Source organism: Phyllopteryx taeniolatus, chromosome 21 (assembly GCF_024500385.1).
Source record: "Phyllopteryx taeniolatus isolate TA_2022b chromosome 21, UOR_Ptae_1.2, whole genome shotgun sequence".
Classification (NCBI taxonomy): Eukaryota; Metazoa; Chordata; class Actinopteri; order Syngnathiformes; family Syngnathidae; genus Phyllopteryx; species Phyllopteryx taeniolatus.
The window spans coordinates 10,807,554-10,828,217 of record NC_084522.1 but is presented as its reverse complement, the minus strand read 5'-3'; the positions used below and the strand labels follow the sequence as shown (position 1 = coordinate 10,828,217).

Below are 20,664 nucleotides of genomic sequence, written 5' to 3'. Positions count from 1 at the left end.
TTACTGCCGTACTGAGAATGTGAGAGAGGAGCTCCTTCTCCAGAATAGTACTGTATATCCGTATGTCTGTCTTATAGGCTACAGGCCCCAGGTGGCCAAATGAGCAGCACAAGTGAAGGAGGAAGTGAGACAAAGACTGTTTAATTCTTTTAAGTGTATTTATTTATGTAATTACTGAATCTTTTTATTAGCGATGGGCAAGTACAGATGCCAGGTATCAGTATCTGGTAACGTTATTTCAAGGTATTGCGTATTCGTGAAGGCTGCTGACACCAGCCACCGATACTTAAGACAAAAAAAATCTGACATTGAGTAAGTCCTCCTCACCAGTAGTTGGTGCTACACTGTGGCGATTTGAGACATCGGCAGATCACGTGCGTTAGAAAGAAAGAAAAGTCTTTGTTCACAATTATCTGTGATATTTTATGTATCAAAAGTATTAGCGGTATCAGGACTTGGTACTCGGTATCAATGAGTACTCAAGCTCAAGAACGAATACTTGTACTGGTATCAGTCTGAAAAAAGTTGTATCGAACATTACTAAGTTTTATGAAGTCTAAAATTATAGAGTGCTATTTTTAAAAAACACATTACAAAATGTGTTGGTTTTTTTTTGTTTGTTGCTGAAACAGATTCACCATCCAGTGGCAAGAGTGTGAAGTGCACTCATATCTCAAATTGTTGCTTGTAAATCAAGACAACTACAACAAAAAAGGTACAAGGTACGGCCTGTATCTCAAACTTGTAAATCATGGCACTCGTATCTCAAGGCTCCACTGTATTACATAAGAAACAATCAGAACAATTTTTGTTGAAAAAATTCAGTCGGAATTGTCCTTCTAAAATCTGAATCTGAATTCTTTCATGAATGTGTAATAATTCGTTTCACTTTTTTAATTGAGCTACTGACATTAATTCACTTTTTTTTTTACCGTATTTATTCATTACGGAAGCGTATTGCTGCCACTTTGGTGTGGCAGCAATACGCTTCCGTACCAAACCAATATCTAGATTTTTTCTTTTTTTAATTTAAATGCGTTTAAATAAATAAATGCAAGGTGAAGTGCCCCCCCACCCCCCTCTTCCTTCCCAATTTTTTTGTATTTGGCCCTCAGCAGAAAAAGTTGGCACAACCCTCTTCTAGATACAATATTCTCTTACACTATGTAAAACTACTGCACATTTATTTGTGTACTATACAGTTTGTGTATTTATAAGTATTTTTCCCCTCCTCCATCTTTATTTGATTTTTAAATGTACATATAACTTACTATTACGTTTGTAAAGCAGATGTATTTATTTATTTAATTTTACACCTTTTGTATTGGATCCCATTGGAATGTGCAAGTGTCGTTGATGTACTGGCCGGGTGAGTGTATATTTCAAGCGCCTATGGAATTCTAATAGGCAAGGGGCTGTCCATGGTGCTGAATGGGCACTTTGTGTGAGTGTGTGAGTGTGTGCGTGTGTGTGTGTGTGTGTGTGTGTGTGTGTGTGTGTGAGCAGCCTACAGTAACACAAAAGCGGGGTCAGTGGAGCGTTCGGTTATTATTAGCGAGGGAGCAGCTGGGCGGCCGTTAGCTTCGTGAGCAGACATGCAGACAAAGAGAGACGCCGCAGGGAAAGTAGAGCAAAACACAGGGACAAGTTGGATAAAATGAAAAAGATTTATTCCCACAACTGTTAACTATAATCCTCCATGTATAGCCAAAAAAGTACAAAAGAACCTCAAGTACATAAAAGTATTAGAAATCACATTGAAAACCAAGACACAGCGTGTTTCATATATAGAGAGATTCCAATATTGACTCAAGCAAATACTTTGACGTCATTTAATCTAGACACTTATTAGAAATGCCGAACATGAAAAGTTGCAAGCACAGATACACTTAATTTCCACATTTTTTGTGACTTTTGCAAATATTTTCAGACACTTCACTTTGATTAACACCGATGCATGCGAGCGGAGAGGGACGGTTAGGCGAGGCCGAGCACAGGTGAGGAGGCGGGGAGGACGGAATGGGAGACAATGGACAATGGAGTTCATTGGCCGAAAGCCAAGGCAGGGGCGTCAGAAGCGAGGAAAGGTCAGTCATTAGTTCAAAGTGGATAGAGGAAAGTGAGGAGACGGGGCCGCTATGTAAGCCTTGTAAACATGTATCCTTCGATTCAGTGTGTGCTTACTTTAACTTGGGGGCTTGATTATACTGTAGAGGATACACAGTGTGCTCTTTGCAAGGTGTAAACAATGTTAAACTCATTGCCGTGTGTGCTCTTGGGTGCTCCAGACGGGTGCGTTTTGATTTCATACCAGGTTGTTGGGGAGCACGTTTACCTCGGTGTTGTCGTCTGTGTGGTTGGGGCTGCGGTCGTGGACCACAGAGTTTGGCCGGTTGTTCTCGTGTTTGGGGGAATGCGAGTTGAGGATGTTCATGGCGCCCTCTTCCTTAGGTTGGGGGGACTTGGCGGGGTCCTCCTGCTTCTGGGGGTCATCCTGTTGGGAAGTTGACTTCATTTTTAGCACAGCTCAAAACAAAAAGGGCACGACGAAGGCAGGTTTGATGTACATCAGGTCCTCGCGGTTTTATGCTAAGAGTGTAAACACATACTGTATTTGTATGACTTCAAATAGTTATTCTGCATATTCATTTAATAGTATGTTTAGAATTTTGGTTTCACTTTTTATTGGCGTGTAGAAATGCTGAAATTATACAATATGTACAGTGGGCATGAGAAGTCTACACACCCCCTGTTCAAATGCCAGGTTTTTGTGTTGTAAAAAAAAAAAAGACCAAGACAAATCATTTCAAAACTTATTTTTACATTTTTTTTATGTGAATAAATAAATAAATTCTAAAGGAGAAATAAAAACAAAACAACTCAGTGTGCCCACCCTCTTATAACTGAGTACGTGGCTGTGTTCAGAATTAACGAATCACATTCAAACTCACGTTAAATGGGAGTCGGCAGACACCTGCCACCATTAAAAGTGCCTCTGAATAACCGCAAATAAAGTTCAGATGTTCTAGTAGGCTTTTCCTGACATTTGTATATTTTTACTTCTTTTTTTCAGTTGCGCTGTACAGGTTGTAGGTCACATTATGGTGGAAAACGTTTTGAAAGTTTCGATTTATTTTGGTCTATTTGCTTTTATCTCAGAAAAACTTGGCAATTTAGCAGGAGTGTGTCGACTGTTTTTTTTTTTCCATCCACTCTATATGCAGTTTGTGCAATAGGCAGAAAGTTCATATCTGTTTAATAGCTTACGCACATTAGGTACAGCTGCACAAGCTAATGAGATCCAATAAAGGAAATTTGCCTTTACACACAGTGTAATGTAAATATGTATAGTGTGAAATAATGTTGTCGTTTGTAGTGGCACAGTAGTTTGCAGGGTTGCAATGCTTGGTACCCAGGGGTGTACTGTATCTACTGTATGTACTTTTGGTTAGCTTTTTTCTTTTTTAATGCAATGTATCTTCACAGGGCTTTTCAATGTTTTCAAAGTATTTGTTTTTTTTAGCTACAATAGGAACAATGTGCTATTATACGGTACCTCTCTGACATGTCACTGAAAACTAAGCATTATTATTTTTGTAAAGAGGTCATTTTGTCATCAATGCAATATTGTTTTAGCATTGTGATGGTAGAAAGATGACCGTACAGACCTTTTAATAACAATTATAATAGTGAACTTCTGCATTTTTTTACACTTTCTCTCACCATTTTCCTGCCCCCTCTCCATTTGTATTATTTATTTCATGATATATAACATAACATTTAGTTTACCATAAGGTTATGTTATATTGTCATATATCAGCCTAATATGGTTATTCTCTTTAAATGTAACCTACAAGGTTATGTTGCTCAGTATACTCTTAAGTTGTGCTCATGTGACGACAGTGAGTGGAAATTAGAGGCCGTGTGCATCTGCATGTGTCAGCTCGTTGAGGTCGTTCATTGATCGCCATGTCACAGACAGCTGAAGGTCACAGTCACAGCAGGCGCTAAGTGGGCCACCATCGATTGGTCGCACACGCAGCGGCCGGACACTACTTTCTAAATGTCCTCTCCCATCACGCATTATCACATCCAAAAGTTTTAAGCATGTTGACATCTGTTGATCCCTGCGATGTTCAACTAAACTAAAGCACGACGAAGGCGCACATCTGTATCCCACCAGGCTACAGTGTTGGATTAATGGCTATAATGTTTTGGCAGATTTTTGTGTGCAGGCCCAAGTTCTATTTTCATAACAGTGCTTGGGACAAAAATGTCATTTTGAGGAAGTCATTATAGTTACATTTTTGGTACCACTTAATATATTTTTTCAATACTTAAAACAATAAAATGCCATAAATCATTGGATAATATTAGATTAAAGCAAGACTGACTTCCTAATTGCCAAATAGTGAGTTCACATTAAGGGCTCATAAACTGCCCCTTTGTTCGTAGGGTTACATTACGTTATGTTACGTTACGTTACGTTACATTACCTTATTATTCGTTATTATATTGTGCATGTGTGTGTGTGTGTGTGGCATCCAGTGGGATACATGTGTTGATCTACAACCATACATTTCTACTTTCCAGTACGCGCAAACATTCCAATACAAAATGTAGCTTAGGGAAGCAATACATGCACAAGCCATAGCAGGGAATTTGGTAAAACAAAACAGCTTGGAAGCTGCAAAGGCGTTCAGCTACAGCGGGTGAGGGACCTTACAGTGTATTTGTGCTGAACAATTGATTGCAGAGAGCCTAGCAGCAGGTGATTAATCATTCCACGATTCAATAGGATATTAAAGTACTGTAGCTACCTCCAGCAACAACAAGATCGATGCAAGACATTGTTGTGGGCCGGAAGGTTTGCACGGAGTGTCAAAATGTGGCATTTAATATCTGGATAGGACAAAGCGAAGCCGGGTCGGGGTGGAGGGGGATATGGCAACCAATGTGGATATTCCGCTCCGCTTACCTGGTAGTGGTTATAAGAGTTTCTGGGTTTAAATTCCCAGGTAAAGGTGGTTGGTGATGGCCTCTGAGGGAATCAGTGAGTGTAAAAAGCCATAAGGATACATCCATACATACATAATCCTACAGTATATGTCTGTGTATGTGTGTGTGTGTGTATATGTTGTATGTCTGTATATTGTGTATACGCACACACACACAAACATATATATATATATATATATATATATATATATATATATATATATATATATATATATATATATATATATATATATATATATGTGTGTGTGTGAGTGTGTATTGTATAAACATATACAGGTGTATCTCTATCGTTTTGAATATCAGAATATTAAGTAGTTCAATTCAAACAGTGAAACTCATACATTATACAGATAATAGAGAACACACAGGAAAATATTTTTCAGAAGGCCAAATCTTTCCTAATTTATATATTTAAAAAAATCATTGTGATTCATTTTTTCTGTGATACTATATTTGAATTTCATGAGATGCTGAATTGTGGGTTGTTCGATGGTTGTGAGCTGTAATTATAATTTTTTTTCATAAAAAATCAAATCATACAATTTTTCACTTTGTGTGTAGTCAATCTATATAACACTGTATATGAGTTTCACTTTTTGAATTGACCTAATGAAATAAATTGACTTCAAATATACGGCATTTATAGTGAACAGTTGGAGGTGAGCTTTCCTTATTTAGCAGGGTAAGGTGCACGTATAAATCTCTACGCTTTTGGTGAGGATATAAGCAAGCATGCATACAGTAGTTGTGGAAAGACACACCAAGCAAGCACATAGGATACAACATAATGAACCATGAGATATACAGTAGAGGTAAATGGGGAGAAAAGTGAGAGCGGAGGACAGAGAGAGAAGTCAAAGAGAGTGACGAATGGAAGGAGAAAGGGTGGAGCGTAAACATGAGGAAAGGTGGGGCATACCTGACAGATAATGTTGTCATAGTACGCCAGGTTGTGAGTGTGAGCTTGGGGCACGGGCGGAGGAGAGTCGCACAATTTCCTTACGTTTGGCTGCGAGCCGTCAGCGGTGGTGGAAACCGAGAGGCCGTCCGTCTGTGGCTCGGTGCTCTGTGGACGGTACTTACTGGAGGGGAAACCACAGATGTGACCAATGATAATAGCATTTTCAAACAAATGTGCCACCAAATTCATATCGTACAATACATTTGATCGTTTATGTATCATTTGTAATTTTAAATTGAATTGTCTTAATCTAGTTTAAGTAGCATAGTAATAGTGATATCATTTTATCAGTACTACTGCATATTAATTAAAAAATATGTAGTGAAACGATGTGGAACTGCATCAAACTGAGAGGGAGTTTTAGTGCTACACTAGCATAATAATACAGTAACCATAATAACTTAGTATACATACACCTTTATAATGACAGTATTTTTATTATGTTATTAGATTGTGCAAGTGTACCTAATTTTTGGGCTAGTCCAGTGATGGGAAGTAATGAAGTAGGAATACTTCATTATCTGTACTTTACTTCCATCCATCCATTCATCCGTTTTGTGAACCGCTTCTCCTTACTAGGGTCGCGGGCGTGCTGGAGCCTATCCCAGCTGTCATCGGGCAGGAGGCGGGGTACACCCTGAACTGGTCGCCAGCCAATCGCAGGGCACAAACAAACAAACAACCATTCGCACTCACATTCACACCTACGGGCAATTTAGAGTTGTACTTTACTTTAGTACTACATATATATACATCCATCCATCCATCCATTTTCTGAGCCGCTTCTCCTCACTAGGGTCGCGGGCGTGCTGGAGCCTATCCCAGCTGTCATCGGGCAGGAGGCGGGGTACACCCTGAACTGGTTGCCAGCCAATCGCAGGGCGCATACAAACAAACAACCATTCGCACTCACAGTCATGCCTACGGGCAATTTAGAGTCTCCAATTAATGCATGTTTTTTGGGATGTGGGAGGAAACCGGAGTGCCCGGAGAAAACCCACGCAGGCACGGGGAGAACATGCAAACTATATATATATATATATATATATATATATATATATATAATTATTATTATTATTTTTTTTTATCCCTGTAAATATTATAGTACTATATTATCGGTCTGCGATTGGCTGGCAACCAGTTCAGGGTGTACCCCGCCTCCTGCCCGAAGATAGCTGGGATAGGCTCCAGCATGCCCGCGACCCTAGTGAGGAGAAGCGGCTCAGAAAATGGATGGATGGATGGATATATTATCGGTCTACACGTGTTGCTCCACAGTTTGTTCAAATACCCGTTGCTTCTAAAACCTTGACTATTGTTAGCAAGTGTTTTGCATTATCTGTTAGCATTACACTCATCGGACTTTCCAAAGGCAAAGCATGTGGTTGTTTTAAATTCATAATTTGTAATTATTTTTGTTTGATGTTTAGTTTGACAGGAAACTGGAAGCTTACTTTTTTTATGAATTGTTCACTATTGCCCAACTGCAGCTGAATTGTGAATTGAATTGAATTGAGTTGAAGTCAAAGCAAAATTGGCCGATCGATGGCTCGAAAAATGGATAAGTCGGGTCTCTCATATCTCAAGGCACAACTGCGTTAGTTTTTTTTTTTTTTTTTTTTTGTCCACATTCAACAAACACACACCTGCGTTTGTGAAGGCGCTTGTTCTCGTTCTTGAGGCGGTGCAGCCTCTTGGCGAAGAACACGATGATCATGAAGAGAAGGAGGAACGCTACAGAGACCACGCCCACCACCGTACTCATCACCTGGAACTCGGTGATGGCCCAGTCACAGCGCGTGCCTTTGTTCCAGATGTAGTCCTGCACATTGCACCTGGATGCGTGAACACAAAGAAATCAGGCGAGAAACCAATACCGTTAAGACAGCAGTGTGTGCCATTACACATGATTGCGCAGCAGTAGCTCGGACCAGTGACTTGCTTGTTTGTGGCTACAGCGTTCAACATATTAGCATGAGAGAGGCTGAGAAGGCTGATGGTGTCCTGAGATCTGTCTGCCAAAGCAGGGATTCTCCCTGCAGCCTAACCCTTAATGAGCTCAAAGGATCAGTGTATGTGTATGTCCATTTGCATATGTGCCATGTGCGTGCAACAGATTCAATGTGTGGTTGCAAACATGGCCACCAGCACAGTAGGAGACATATTCTGCATTTTTTCCCCCTTACATTTAAACAGATCTGAGATGACTGTGACACGCTCTCATGAAACGTTGTTGCAGTCTGGTAGCAGCTCGGCAGTATGAGTGACTGAATTGCATTTATTTATCATTACCGTAATCATTTTACTTATTTATTATATGACTCCTGCCTTGAGATGCATATACATTTCGTTCTATGTTGTGCAATGACAATAATCTAATATTAAACGTTAAAAAAAGACACTGAAAGAGTAAACGCATTGACAGTATTCTTACTCATGGATTTGGCACTTTGTCACCAAGCCGGCAAATCATACTCGTCAGTTAGGGTGCTGCACATTGCCAAACACAGAACTTGTGATGACACAATCTGGCCAAATTCTGAACAGCTTGCTTACTGACACTTTAAAACATTTGGTTGTGTAATTTCACACTGGATGGGCGGGCAGGAATTCCAGAGGCCTAACGCTTTCCAACAATTTCCAAAAATGGCCATAATATGTCCCCTATGAAGGGGGACTAAACCCAAGATATCAAAACTGAAATGTTCATATCTTTTTTTTATCAACTGCCATTTATTTAAATCTAAAAAGTATTTATCCTACAAAATAGAGTGTGAATTCGCCAAAATGTAATGTCTAGTTAAGTATTTGCCAGATCCTGCTTATTATGCAGCTTTATTTACTAAGAAAAGCATACAGAGTGAGTAAATGTTCAGCATCAACATTCTGCACTGTATATCGTCGCTGTTGGGCAGAATCCTCGCATCTCCAGAATCACTAGTTTTCAGGAAAAGAAACACTGCATCGTCTAAGTTGTTATAATAACTTATATTGCAGACGTATACAGTTGCGCACAAGCATCACCACAAAATTGTGTTAACTGCTAATTGAATATGCAAAATAAAAAAATGAATAAATCGCACATTTATTACACTCATTAATTACAATGGTATTTCAAAGGGCAACTCACCCAGGCCGGCCGCTGACCACTCGCGCAAGCTGCTAGGCTAGCGACTCGCGTCAGCCACTCACAACAGCCAACCAACTACTTTTCAAAGGTTATATAGTTATGGGTGATGCCATAAATAATACAACGAGCACCTTAATAAGCAAACATGAATCTGCACACTTACTATTGATGCTAACACAGTTCAAGTTCCTACAGAAGCATAACAGCAATCCATGTTTAACAAAACAGGCTTATTCAAATGGATCTACCCTAAGTACTTGTCAAAAAAATAAAAAATAAAAAACAGACTCTCCATCTTGAGGCGACTTAATGCTGCACGGCTCCCGCAGAGTGAGGGAAGTGCTGGCACGTATGATCTATTTGAGCTTAGTTCCCTATTAATACACGTATGGGTGAGTTTTTGTGCTATTACTCAGCAGAAACAAAGAGATTAGTCATTGTTAGACAGCACAGATGGTGCCATCTAGACACAGTATTGTATGACTACGTGTTTTGTCCTTTGCTCATACCATATTGCCAACTCAGTGATACATCGTGAGTCAATGTTAGTGTGAGCCCACTGCAGCCTATATGGAAACAAACCCTCTTTATCTCCTGTCTTCAAAGTGCATACTTATCCTTTTTAGTGACCCTGCTGTGATCTTCATGACACATTAATCCGGCCTTCTGTCAGTATGAGTATGACCTAATGGTGTCCTCAATCTTTTCTTTTGCTTTCGTGAACAAACATATTGGAAATCCTGCTCTGGATTAGAAATTAAATTTGGGAAAGCATCAACAATGCACCCCTCCTCACCATTGCCCACCAGGACCCCAATTTACCCAAATGCTCCACACATTCCATGTTGCGTACGGTTATTGTTGTCTTACCAAAAACGGTTCCTTGCCCAATAAAAGACTATACTGACATTCACATGCAATTTGCAGATGTGGCAAAAGTACTCACACTGTACTTAAGTAGAAGGAAAAGAAAATAAGACTGAAATGAATTGTTACTGTCAGTTATAGAAAATAGCTGTTTTGCACAATGATAAGAAGTTTTTTTTTTTAAACTTACCTGCCAACAAAATACTTTCCCTCTTTTATTAACTTACATGGTGATCATAATGAGAAGAAGAAGAAAAAACAAATCATGTTATGTCGCATGTTGTTTGTTCAAGACCAAGCTTGTGCTGGCTAAGATTTACAGTATAGGCTATCTAAACAACACGTTACCATAGCTTTACAAATGTTGTGAACTGAGTAACAGAAAATGGTAAATTAGCTAAAGCTAACAACTGAAAAAAAATACACCATCATTGTTTTATGTATTTTATTTTTTTTTTTTTTCCAGATTAGACAGAGGATTTAAACTCGACTCATTCACCAATGATTTCTTGGAGGCACCACCATCAACCAGTTCTCCTCAATAAGGCCTTGTATGAGGAATATCTTGCTTCTCCGAATCTGTTGTGTTATTGTTGTTAATGCTCCTTGGTTCAAGTTCCTTCATGTCACTGCTGTCCCTGTTTTTTCCGCCTTATAATTTCCCAAGATTTCGACCAATCAAGATCTCAACCGTGGTTGACTTTATCTCTTTCTATGTACGTCTTTTTTTTTTTTTTTACATCGTGTTGTCATCTGTGGAGGGTGAAAAAAAGGAATAAATCTATTTTGACAATGTAAGGAGTAGAAAGAATTATTTTCTAATAAAGGGAGGAAAAGTAAAAAGTTGTCAGAAAAATAAATACTGCAAGTATAAATGAGTAAAATAAACATACCTGAAAAATACTTCAGAAACGATTATGTTGCATGCTACATATCGTCACTGTTTGGCACAAACCCCATATGTCCAAATATGGTCTCTTTCATATTTTTTCACAAATCAATACTTGGTCTGTCTCCATGTCGTCTGATTGTTTTTACACATTAACCAATTGAAAGTGATGAAAATAGCTTGAAAACACTTAACTGTCTAAGACGTTTTGTGAAACGCTGCCTCTTCTCTTACTCTGCAGGAGCCATAGGGCATTATGTCGCCTCAAGATTGAGAGTGTGGGTGTTTTTTTTAGACAATAACGAGAGAAAATAGTTGCATGAGATACATTTGAATTACCGGTAACGCTTTGGTGCAGCATAAACTGGTCAGCCACGAAGGTAAGTGCAGATTCATTTTCACCCATTACATTGCTCAGTCAGCTAATTGTTTTATTTGATTCCATCACTCATGGCTCTAACACCTTTGAAAAGTGTTTGGGAAGATGATGTACAACAGTTGTTTGCTTTTGTGAACTATTAAAATCTTTTTGTCTGGTCGGAGGGTTGGCTTGCGTGCAGACTTGTTGTACACGGTTGGTAGCGTGGATGTGTCCATGGCATTTTAATCAATGACAGTGTCATTTTTTAGCGTATTAAATTAGCAATTTAATATTATTTTGCGGCGGTGTTGTGTTACTGTTGGTGCGCAACGGAATGTGAAAGACAAATACCAACTTGAACGATGCCGTGTTTGGTAATTCAAGCAAGATGGCTTTTTTTTTTATTTCCTGAAAATCAGTGATTTTGGAGCTACGATATGTAAATGTGTGTTTGTGTTTATTACCTGCAGAAAGCTCCCACTCCTGCCACAACAGTGCACACTCCTTCGTTGAAGCAGAAATTGGGTTCAACGTCACACTGAGATAGACACATCCCGGGACCAGAGCGCACGAAGCCCAGCCTGCACCCGTCGTTCCCCACGGCGCCACCAAAGCTCATGTCCTCACTATTGTCCGGCTCTGGCTTGGGCTGGGCAGGTGGAGTTGGCTTGTTCGCCATTGCAGGCTTCACATTGACAGGAGCACCAGCCAAGAGGGGATTCTCATCCTCCATGTCGGCCGGGGGTGAAGGGGAGGGCTCCGGCTCTTGGGTGGGGGCGGATGCCGAGAGATCGTCATCAGGCGACAGGTAGTCGTAAAAGTCAGAGAGCGTCCAAGCTGTGGGGCTGCTTCCTTTTTGCTTTTGGGGTTTTGGAATTTTGGCTCCATTAAGATCAAGATCCGATGGTACAATCTCCGGCGTTGGACGGTGGAACTCCACGGTGATAATGTCATCAGACAGGGGGTTCCCGGGCTGATCCGGTCCTGCTCCTCCTGCAGTCAGCTCCTCCCCCACGGGATCCGGATCTGGATGGACCTGTTTATGGGAGTGGTGATGTTTGGAAAAAGCGGGGTGCCCCGCTTCTATCAGGTGGTCTCTCTCTGCTGAGTCATCACTTAGCACCATTCTGGCATTCAAGGCTTCCCGGTTGATGGATGACTGGTTACGGTGATGATGACGCCTGGTCATCGAATGCCTCCCTGCCAATTGAAACCAAATGACAAATTAGGCAGTTGTTCTTCATGAAGGCTCTCTATCTGGTCACGAGGGTTGCAAAACTTTCCATGGGAATTAACAGGAATTAAAGGAATTCTAATGGAATGCATGGGAAGAAACCAGGAATATACAAAATTGAAGGTCGGCTCTTAATGCGGAAAACTTCAATCTAGTTTTCTTTTATTTCTGAAATTTGCCATCTTAACTTCCCATGGAGATTTACTGGAAACCTTATGGTAATTTGCTGGAACTTTTTTCGACCCTTTTGGAACCCGACTGAATCACTGACTGACTTCATTTGTCCCTTTTTAAGGACTCACAAAATGCTTTGTGAGAAAAACTAAACAAAACAATCAAGTCTTGCCAGGAGCCTAATAATAAATGTATTTTTAACTACTTTTTAAAAATGTCCACAGATAAGGCAGCTCTGAGCTCAAATGGTTTGGGAGTAATGTATTGCAAGGCTCTATCACCTTTGGTTTTTAAACTTGTGTGAGGGACAGTAAGTAAAAGGCAGACAGCAGACCGTATTGACTTAATAGGACAATAAAACGACACAAGATCCATCCATCCATCCATCCAGTCGATCTCCATTTATTCTTTTATCCATTTATCCTGACAAATAAGTGTAAAATCAACTTATTAATATTCAGAAGGTTTGCCTCAAGGCTGCCCCAGGCTATGGGAAATCTGCGTATGGACTCTAGTATTAGAAAGTCAGTCTTCCCCATGATGAGAAAGCTGATTTGTAAGAAAAAAAGAAAAAAAATAGTTGACTCGGCGAACAAATACGTGTAGTTTAGCGGTTCAAAGGTCAAGCAATTTGCTGTAAAGGACAGCCAAAGAGGAGTTCAAGACTGCAGTGTAATCAAAGTGTGACAATGCAGGATTAGACACACTGACTGACTGACTAATGTGCTCTGGTGACCAAGACTGGGTGAGGATTACGTAGATTAGGATTTGGAAGCATAGGTTAGAGGCCGCCTGGTCGGGCACACACACAAAAAACATCCACTGGGCTTCAGAGGCAGACAAACAGACGCTTATTAGGTACACCTGCACGAGATACAATCCAACAGTCATCAAAAATGGCCCTTTACAAATGATTGTAAAGTGTGTAGAACGTATTGCATTATACCTTTTTTAGCAACAGAAGCGGGCTAATATTAAACAGCTCCTATTACACGTACGACTGTCAATCATAGCTCTGCATTGTAAAGGCAGATTCTTTACAGTATAGCTCCCATATTGTATGTAGTGATGCTGCATGTATGTATGCTTGCTAACTTTGTATTAATAAATTAACTTCATTTTCAAATCAATGTGAAATCCATCTGTACCATTTTCTGTACCGCTTATCCTCAGTACGATGACCGGCGACTTAACATGTGTTGGTTCCACCAAAAACTCCAGCTTCTGACCAGCGGACAAAATGAGCTTTTTGTGTAAAGAAACATTTCAAGCAGAACAGTGAAATTGCCGCTAATATTATATTAGCAATATAAATCGGTGGCAGTAAACGTCCACAGCAGTGAATGAGTTATGGGAGAAGTAGTGTTAAATAGGTGATAATGTTCCCAGTTAATTGAATTTCAAGAGGACACTTCTCCACAATGTCCGGCACATAACAGCAAAACTCAATTGAGCGCTTGGCTGGACGTCTGTCTGTCTATCTGTGTGTCTGTGTCCATTGAGACTGCAGCTCATTGTCCGGCACACCATTCATTGCTGATGTTAAAACCATCCGAACGTGCCTGCAGGCACGAAACCTCAGCGGCGGCCGCGGAAGCACGAGAGTCTCACACACACATGCACACTCGCGGGCGCACACAGCGCGGTTGCCATGGTGAGATGCAAAGAGGTGGCAGGTTGAAAGGAGGAGAGAAGCAAGGGTGCTATAGCAGAAACACAGAATCCAGTGTTTGCTGCTGCTGCTCTTGTTTTTTAATCAATCAGCCAGCCTCACACTAAGTGATTTCTGCCAACTTCAGCTCTGGGAAAGAAAAAAAAAAAGTGAGGTGGAGTGAAAGTCTTTGAGAGAGATGTTCCACCGAAACTATTTCCTTTGAAAGTGGTGTTTGCCGATCAGTTTTCCGTTGAGGCTCAAATGTCGCATCCTGTTAGCAGCCGGCTGTGTTAACCATTTACAAGAACTAAATGGAACATGGGGCAGATTACAAGAGCAAGAGGAGCAAATTGAAGATACAAGCCCCCCTGCTTTCCATTTGGATTTCTTTCTTTGAAATAGTGTGATTTGTGCCTTGTACTGCCACTCTGTCTTCACCTTCTCTTGTCACCATGGTAACCTGCTTGAGTGGAGGTGGCTGTCCTCGTACACAATCCCAGAAGCCATCGCTAAGACAGCAGGACACAGTGCTAATTAATGGCCACTACCCTGTTTTGACCACTCCAACCAGTCACACCTAATATGAATGCAAATGTCCATGTGTGTACGCAACCTTTTTTTCATATTAATAATTAATGAATGATATTTAATCCCCGCCCGAAGATAGCTGAGATAGGCTCCAGCAGCCCGCAACCCTACTGAGGATAAGCGGTAATGAAAATGGATGGATGGATGGATATTTAATCCCCATTCTCACTCAATAGAATTTATTGGAAGGAAATGGAAATTTGCAACATGGTCAACTGAGCTGCTTTGGGAGCGAGTGGTTAGCACATCTGACAGAGGTTCTGGGTTCGGGTGTCAGCTTGGGCCTTCCTGTTTGTAGTTTGAATGTTCTCTCTGCACTTGAGTGGGTTTTCTCCGGGTACTCTGGCTTCCTCCCACATGCGCAAAACGTCCAATGTTAGGTTCATTGAAGACTCTTAATAGCCCACAGGGAAACAAGCGGTGTAGAAAATACAATAGATGAGTGGCAAGTTTGTCTCAAGAGAAGGTCTTCAGTCTTCAGTGTACCTAACATGCATGTTTTTTTAAATGTGGGAGGAAGTCGAAGTACTCGGAGGACCCACGACAGCACCGGGAGAACATGCAAACTCCACTCGGGAAGGTCGAGGCCAACATTCGAACCCTGAACCTCAGTCTGGCTGGCATACAGTATGCACTAAAAACTCTGTCCGGGATCAAGTGGCCACGCAAAACAACACTTGACGGTGATGTTGCTGAGGCCGCTGTTTGACAGTTGTGCTATTACAGTTAAGTTTTATAATGATTCACAAATGATTTGTGATTTGTGTGGTCTGCATGATTTATAACACTACAAATGACAACAATTTTAATTATGAAAGCACAACGTTTTCTTGGTACGCTATGTCTAGCCAAGTGTTTCCCAACCTTTATTGAGCCAAGGCACATATATCACATAAAAAAAATCTCACGGCACAGCACCAAATATTATATATACAGGTTAATTATGTACCTATCTAGAGGTACAGCATTTAATTGTTCTGCCTGTCACTGTACATCGCTGGCATTGATTGAGGAACAATGATTTGTAGTAAATAAAACATTCGGACCAATTAAAAGAAATTGGATAATTTCCCAGAGTGCACCAGATGATCTCTCATGGAAAACTGGTCGGGAGTCACAGATATAGCCTACCTAATTGGCTATTGTTTATCGTTGAGGTGCAAGAATTAATTGATGAGTCGATAACTATTTTGATAATCAATACATTTTATAGAGACCTTGTTTAACTTAAAATTGCCCAAATTTTAATCTCTCAGCAGTAAATATCAGATTTATGATTTTTAAACATTTCCTTTTACTTCAGAAAACAATGATCAAAACAGTAACTTAATCACAATCAGTTCATGTTTGTGCATTTTCTGCATTGTCAATTTGAAATAATGCCTTGTTTTTGAATGAAGGGATGGAAATTTTAAAACAAGTTTTTTCTTCAATTCATAGATTAATCGGGAGAAAATCAATAGATTAATCGATTAGTAAAATGATTGTTAGATGCACCCCTAGTTAATATCTATAATTTGTGTTCTCCCATCCTTTTCACATGCGTGTGTGAGGGGGAAAATGTCGGCAGTGCGAGATGCCGCTGATCTTTTGGTGACAGTTCACGTGCTTCGCGGGGAAACAAAGGCAGATGGACCTCGCGCTGAGAATTCACGCACACTGAAGAAACACAAGATGGCAGTCTGGATTGTTGCCATAGACATGTTCATTAAAGATGGCGTGCATTTGTGTTCTAGTCTGTAAAAATTGTGAAGCGGGCTGGCTGCCTGTCTCTTAGCGTGACACAAATGTGACCTAAAATGACCTAAATGGTAACTGTCTCCATTAGGTCTAAAACTACTAACTCCTGTAGTTGCATTAACGCAAAATGAAGGTCACTTGACATTTTCAGCTACAACATCTCATCATGCTCCGCCAAATGCCCACTGCTGTAGTAACAATATATGACATCACATACATTATTGGTCATTAAGCTGCAGAGTTGACACTCATGGGGGCGCAGTGAGGAAAAAAGGGGTGGTGATAAGGATGTGGCGGTGGGTGCTCGTGCATGTGAACCCCTGCGACCCTCGCCGTGCACGAGCCGCCTGTTGCTGGGCAGCGGCTGCAAGCTAATTCACCCAATTTAACACCTTCATTCCCACTACTACAACTACGGTTGGCTTGCAACCCCCCCCCCCTCCCCTACTCCCCCCTCCGCCAGTCTCAAGAGATGCAAATGAGACGGGTCGGTTGCATCCATGGACCTTCAGGAATTCAAATTGCACTAGAATTGGCCTTGGCCACTGCATGTGCACCTAATCCAGCCTTTTGTCGGAGACACGCACACCGTGGACTCGCAACAATACACTTATGCATGTGTATGACATCATCATTTGAAGGATGAAAATCAACATGCAATCATTTTGTCACTCAGAGCAGCTCACACCATGACAATATCCCAAACGGTGTTAAATTCCTTTCTTTTGTACCAACAGCCAGAGACTATATAAAAAGATATTTCTAGGCTGGTTGTCATTTTTTTTCATCCAGTGCAACCAAACTTGCCCTTAATTCCCTCCCCTATGCAAAGACATGCTGCAGGTGCAATGTAATTCACGCAAGTTGCATGCCACGCTCACGCTCACGCACACGCATACACGGACACAGACACATACTGCCTGGGTGTGACACGGTATAATAGCGCATGCACGCGGTGGCCCTTACCGTGAGCGGACAGGGGGATCAGAACCATGGAGATGGTGAGAAGGACCTGCCAGGTCAACAAGCGGCTGTCACCGTAGCTGCACGCCATCGCGCTGGCTTCTTCCTCTGACGCTCCGCTGCTCAACTCTACCGTGATCCTCGTCTTCAGATAGTGGAGCGCAATACACTGGCGTCATTCAACAGCTTTGGTTCGGGTCCATTGCTTTGCCGAGTGGCCGTTCCACTATTCCTCCGCACCCTTGGCGCGCCAGCAACGCGTCTTTTTCTTGTAGTGAGTGGAGTAGTAAATGCGTGCCGCCCGAGCCTCTGCAGATTAGTGTTTAATGAGGCGGTGGGTTCGGAGACGAGAGAGCCGCCGGTCTTCCACCTCCGTGCGTGTTCAAGTGGCTGCGCGTGCACGACGCACAGAGAATTGGTCAGCCTCACTAAGTCAGCGCGACCTGCAAGTTGCAAAAGCTTGCGCACGGTAATCCTCTTACTGTTTTATTGTGCGATAGGCACCACACAATAGCATCGGACTCGGTATTAGGGGCCGGGGAGGGCAGTGCACCGCCTCTCCCAGCAGATGGTGCTGTGCTACATTTCTGGTTTCATTCATTCGTTCATTGTGGCCACGCTCGTAACTTTAAACAATGTATCGTAAATCGTCTTTCCCCATTGAAATGAATGGAAATGCCATTTCCGTCCCAGCCCTCACTCCCAAAAACGGATTTTTGCAATGTTTTTTAATTATAAAAATAGCACTCCATAATGTTGTACATACCGTCATGGCATAATTAAATACAATGCAAAGAATTAAAGTTTTTGCATTTATTTATTTTTTGTTTTACTTTAATTCAATGGACATTGTGCTGCTCCTTCTGGCATTCGTGCCCCGGCCACCTTGGGGCACTATAATACAGACCTAGAGACACACATGACGAAAGGTTTTACAACGGATTCAGTAAGATGCAATAATATTAGTCATTTTTCACAAAGGATAAAGAATATATGCTTGTGAGCATTGTTGTATTCTCTGTCTATGTGTGTTGCTCCACCGTTTGTGTTCAAATATCCATTGCATAAATATGCTTGTATTCAGGAATGCAGCAGTTCTGTGTTAATTGTTAACTTCCAAGTTGTAATAATTTCCCAAATCTCATTTTCCCATTGGAAATATGATGATGTTAATTCATTTGTTCTAAGATTAAACTATGGCCATCATGAACCCGTTATCACAGGGGTGTCAAACTCATTTTTGTCGCGGGCCACATCGCAGTTATGGTTCCACTCGGAGGGCCGTTCTGGCTGCAAACCCATGATTGCCTCATATTATTACAGATACCCAAATTAATGGATAATAACTTTTGAAATCGGAAGCCAGTAAAAACTATTTGTTCAACTACAGTATGAATCAATTATATTTTAAAAGGAGGTTGGTAAGAAAAAAATGCTTGCAATATCAACATTTTTAAAAGTGAAGCTGATTTGCAATTTTGGTGTTTTAGCAAGAAACACAAAGTCGATTGACACTCTCGCGGGCCACATAAAATGATGTGGCGGGCCGGATCTGGCCCCCGGGCCACCACTTTGATACCTTTGCCTTATAACAACAAAGATAAAGGAAAAATATTAAATTTACTGATTATGATTAAAAGTAAAGGACATGTTCTTGGTAACATTTTTACGAAAGAAAATTCAACCTCTATAATAAAACTGAAATAACATTTAGTATATCTAAAACAGAAACTATAGAAAAAAAACACTGAGGGAGTTAATCCTTTAGATCAGTGGATTTCAAACTTTTTACATCAAGTACCAACTCCAAAAAATACTTTTCTCTCCAAGTACCACCATAATGACCAACTTTAAAATACAGTAGTGTAGTAGGCCCAAGTGTTTATCTATAACAAGGCAGTTTTTGTTCATTAAAAATATATTTAATATTATTGTACTCCTGCGACACTAGTGAGGATAAGCGGTACGGAAATGAATGAATGGATGAATTATTGTAAGCCACTGTAGCATTTTGCACAGTTTAAACTCCAACACTACACTTAAATATAGAAACATAAAAAACTATACTTAAAGATCCATTTTTCATTTTTTGCTTATCCCCACTAGGATCATGGGCGTGCTAGAGCCTATCCGAGCTATCTTTGGACGAGAGGCGGGCTACACCCTGAACTGGTCGCCAGCCAATCGCACATACTTAAAGATGTTTCAATTAAAATGTATTGCACTTGAAAATTCGATAAAAAATGCACCAAAATAAATGTTTGAAAGTTAACAATTCTGAACGATTAAAATCAAGCGTATTTTGCAAAAAATTTCAATACAACTGCATTTTACTTAACCAACATTCTGTACTGGATTAAAAATAAAAAAGGTTACATAATGTAGTTGAAACATTTAATTCAGTGATTTCTGCACGTACCACTAACAGGTGCCCACGTACTACTTGTGACGCAGAATCAGAAAATCACTGCCTTAAATCACTCGTGTCAAACCCGAGGCCCGGGGGCCAAATCCGGCCAATCCATTGTTTGACATTCACATTTGGACATTGTACTTACGTAGTTAGTCCCCCACTGAATTTCCACACATATCTCAATCACCATCACAGTGCCGCATAATAGTTGCATTTAATTTTACCAAACACAGTTTGCAATAATAGTAGCGAAAATAGCGGCAGATACTGTGGGTCTGAGTCAAATATGTTTCTCCCCTCTTCCGAATGAACAAATTGCAATCCAATTCGTTAACTGGGAGGGAATTGATCTAAACCCCTCCGAGTGGAGTTGGCCCAGTTTTCACCATCAATTGCTACCGAACACACTCACGGCGAAACTCAAGTATTGACTCTTAACAATGGCGTGGGGAAGTGTTCTGTGACGAGAACCTGGCAAAAGGAAAGTTGGGATTCAGATATGGCCAAGCAGAGCTGCAGAGCGGCAGAGTGGCGGGGACTGTGGTAGAGAAAAATGTTCACTGATGCACTGCCAAACAGAGCAGAACGAAATTGCTTCCGTAACACAAACATCCACACACAAGATTTACACACACAAAGAGCTGATAATATACAGTACATACAGGACTGTA

The 20,664-nt window shown here is 40.9% G+C and overlaps 1 protein-coding gene across 3 annotated transcripts; it reads right to left on the bottom strand.

Annotated features, from left to right (window-relative positions):
• Positions 1-1,653: 1,653 nt before the first annotated feature.
• LOC133471382 (chondroitin sulfate proteoglycan 5-like) lies at positions 1,654-18,129 on the bottom strand. 3 transcript variants are annotated; one of them, XM_061760858.1, is made up of 5 exons: positions 17,584-18,118; positions 11,692-12,427; positions 7,627-7,815; positions 6,023-6,101; positions 1,654-2,494 (listed from the first exon to the last, which is right to left on the bottom strand). In XM_061760858.1, the coding sequence occupies exons 1-5, from the start codon at positions 17,669-17,671 to the stop codon at positions 2,306-2,308; spliced, it is 1,281 nt and encodes a 426-aa protein (XP_061616842.1). In that variant the 5' UTR covers positions 17,672-18,118; the 3' UTR covers positions 1,654-2,305. The 3 variants fall into 3 exon arrangements, with proteins under 3 accessions (XP_061616842.1, XP_061616841.1, XP_061616840.1); XM_061760857.1 differs by having other exon boundaries at positions 5,939-6,101; positions 17,584-18,113; XM_061760856.1 differs by lacking the exon at positions 1,654-2,494 and adding an exon at positions 3,050-5,041 and having other exon boundaries at positions 5,939-6,101; positions 17,584-18,129.
• Positions 18,130-20,664: the final 2,535 nt, after the last annotated feature.

Coding starts and splice junctions, on each gene's coding strand:
- LOC133471382 (XM_061760856.1), bottom strand. CDS start 17,671: ATGGCGTGCAGCTACGGTGACAGCCGCTTGTTGACCTGGCAGGTCCTT. Junction 12,428..17,583: donor GATCCCCCTGTCCGCTCACG/GTAAGGGCCACC, acceptor TTCAATTGGCAG/GGAGGCATTCGATGACCAGG. Junction 6,102..7,626: donor AAGCGCCTTCACAAACGCAG/GTGTGTGTTTGT, acceptor TTTCCCCTCCAG/TAAGTACCGTCCACAGAGCA.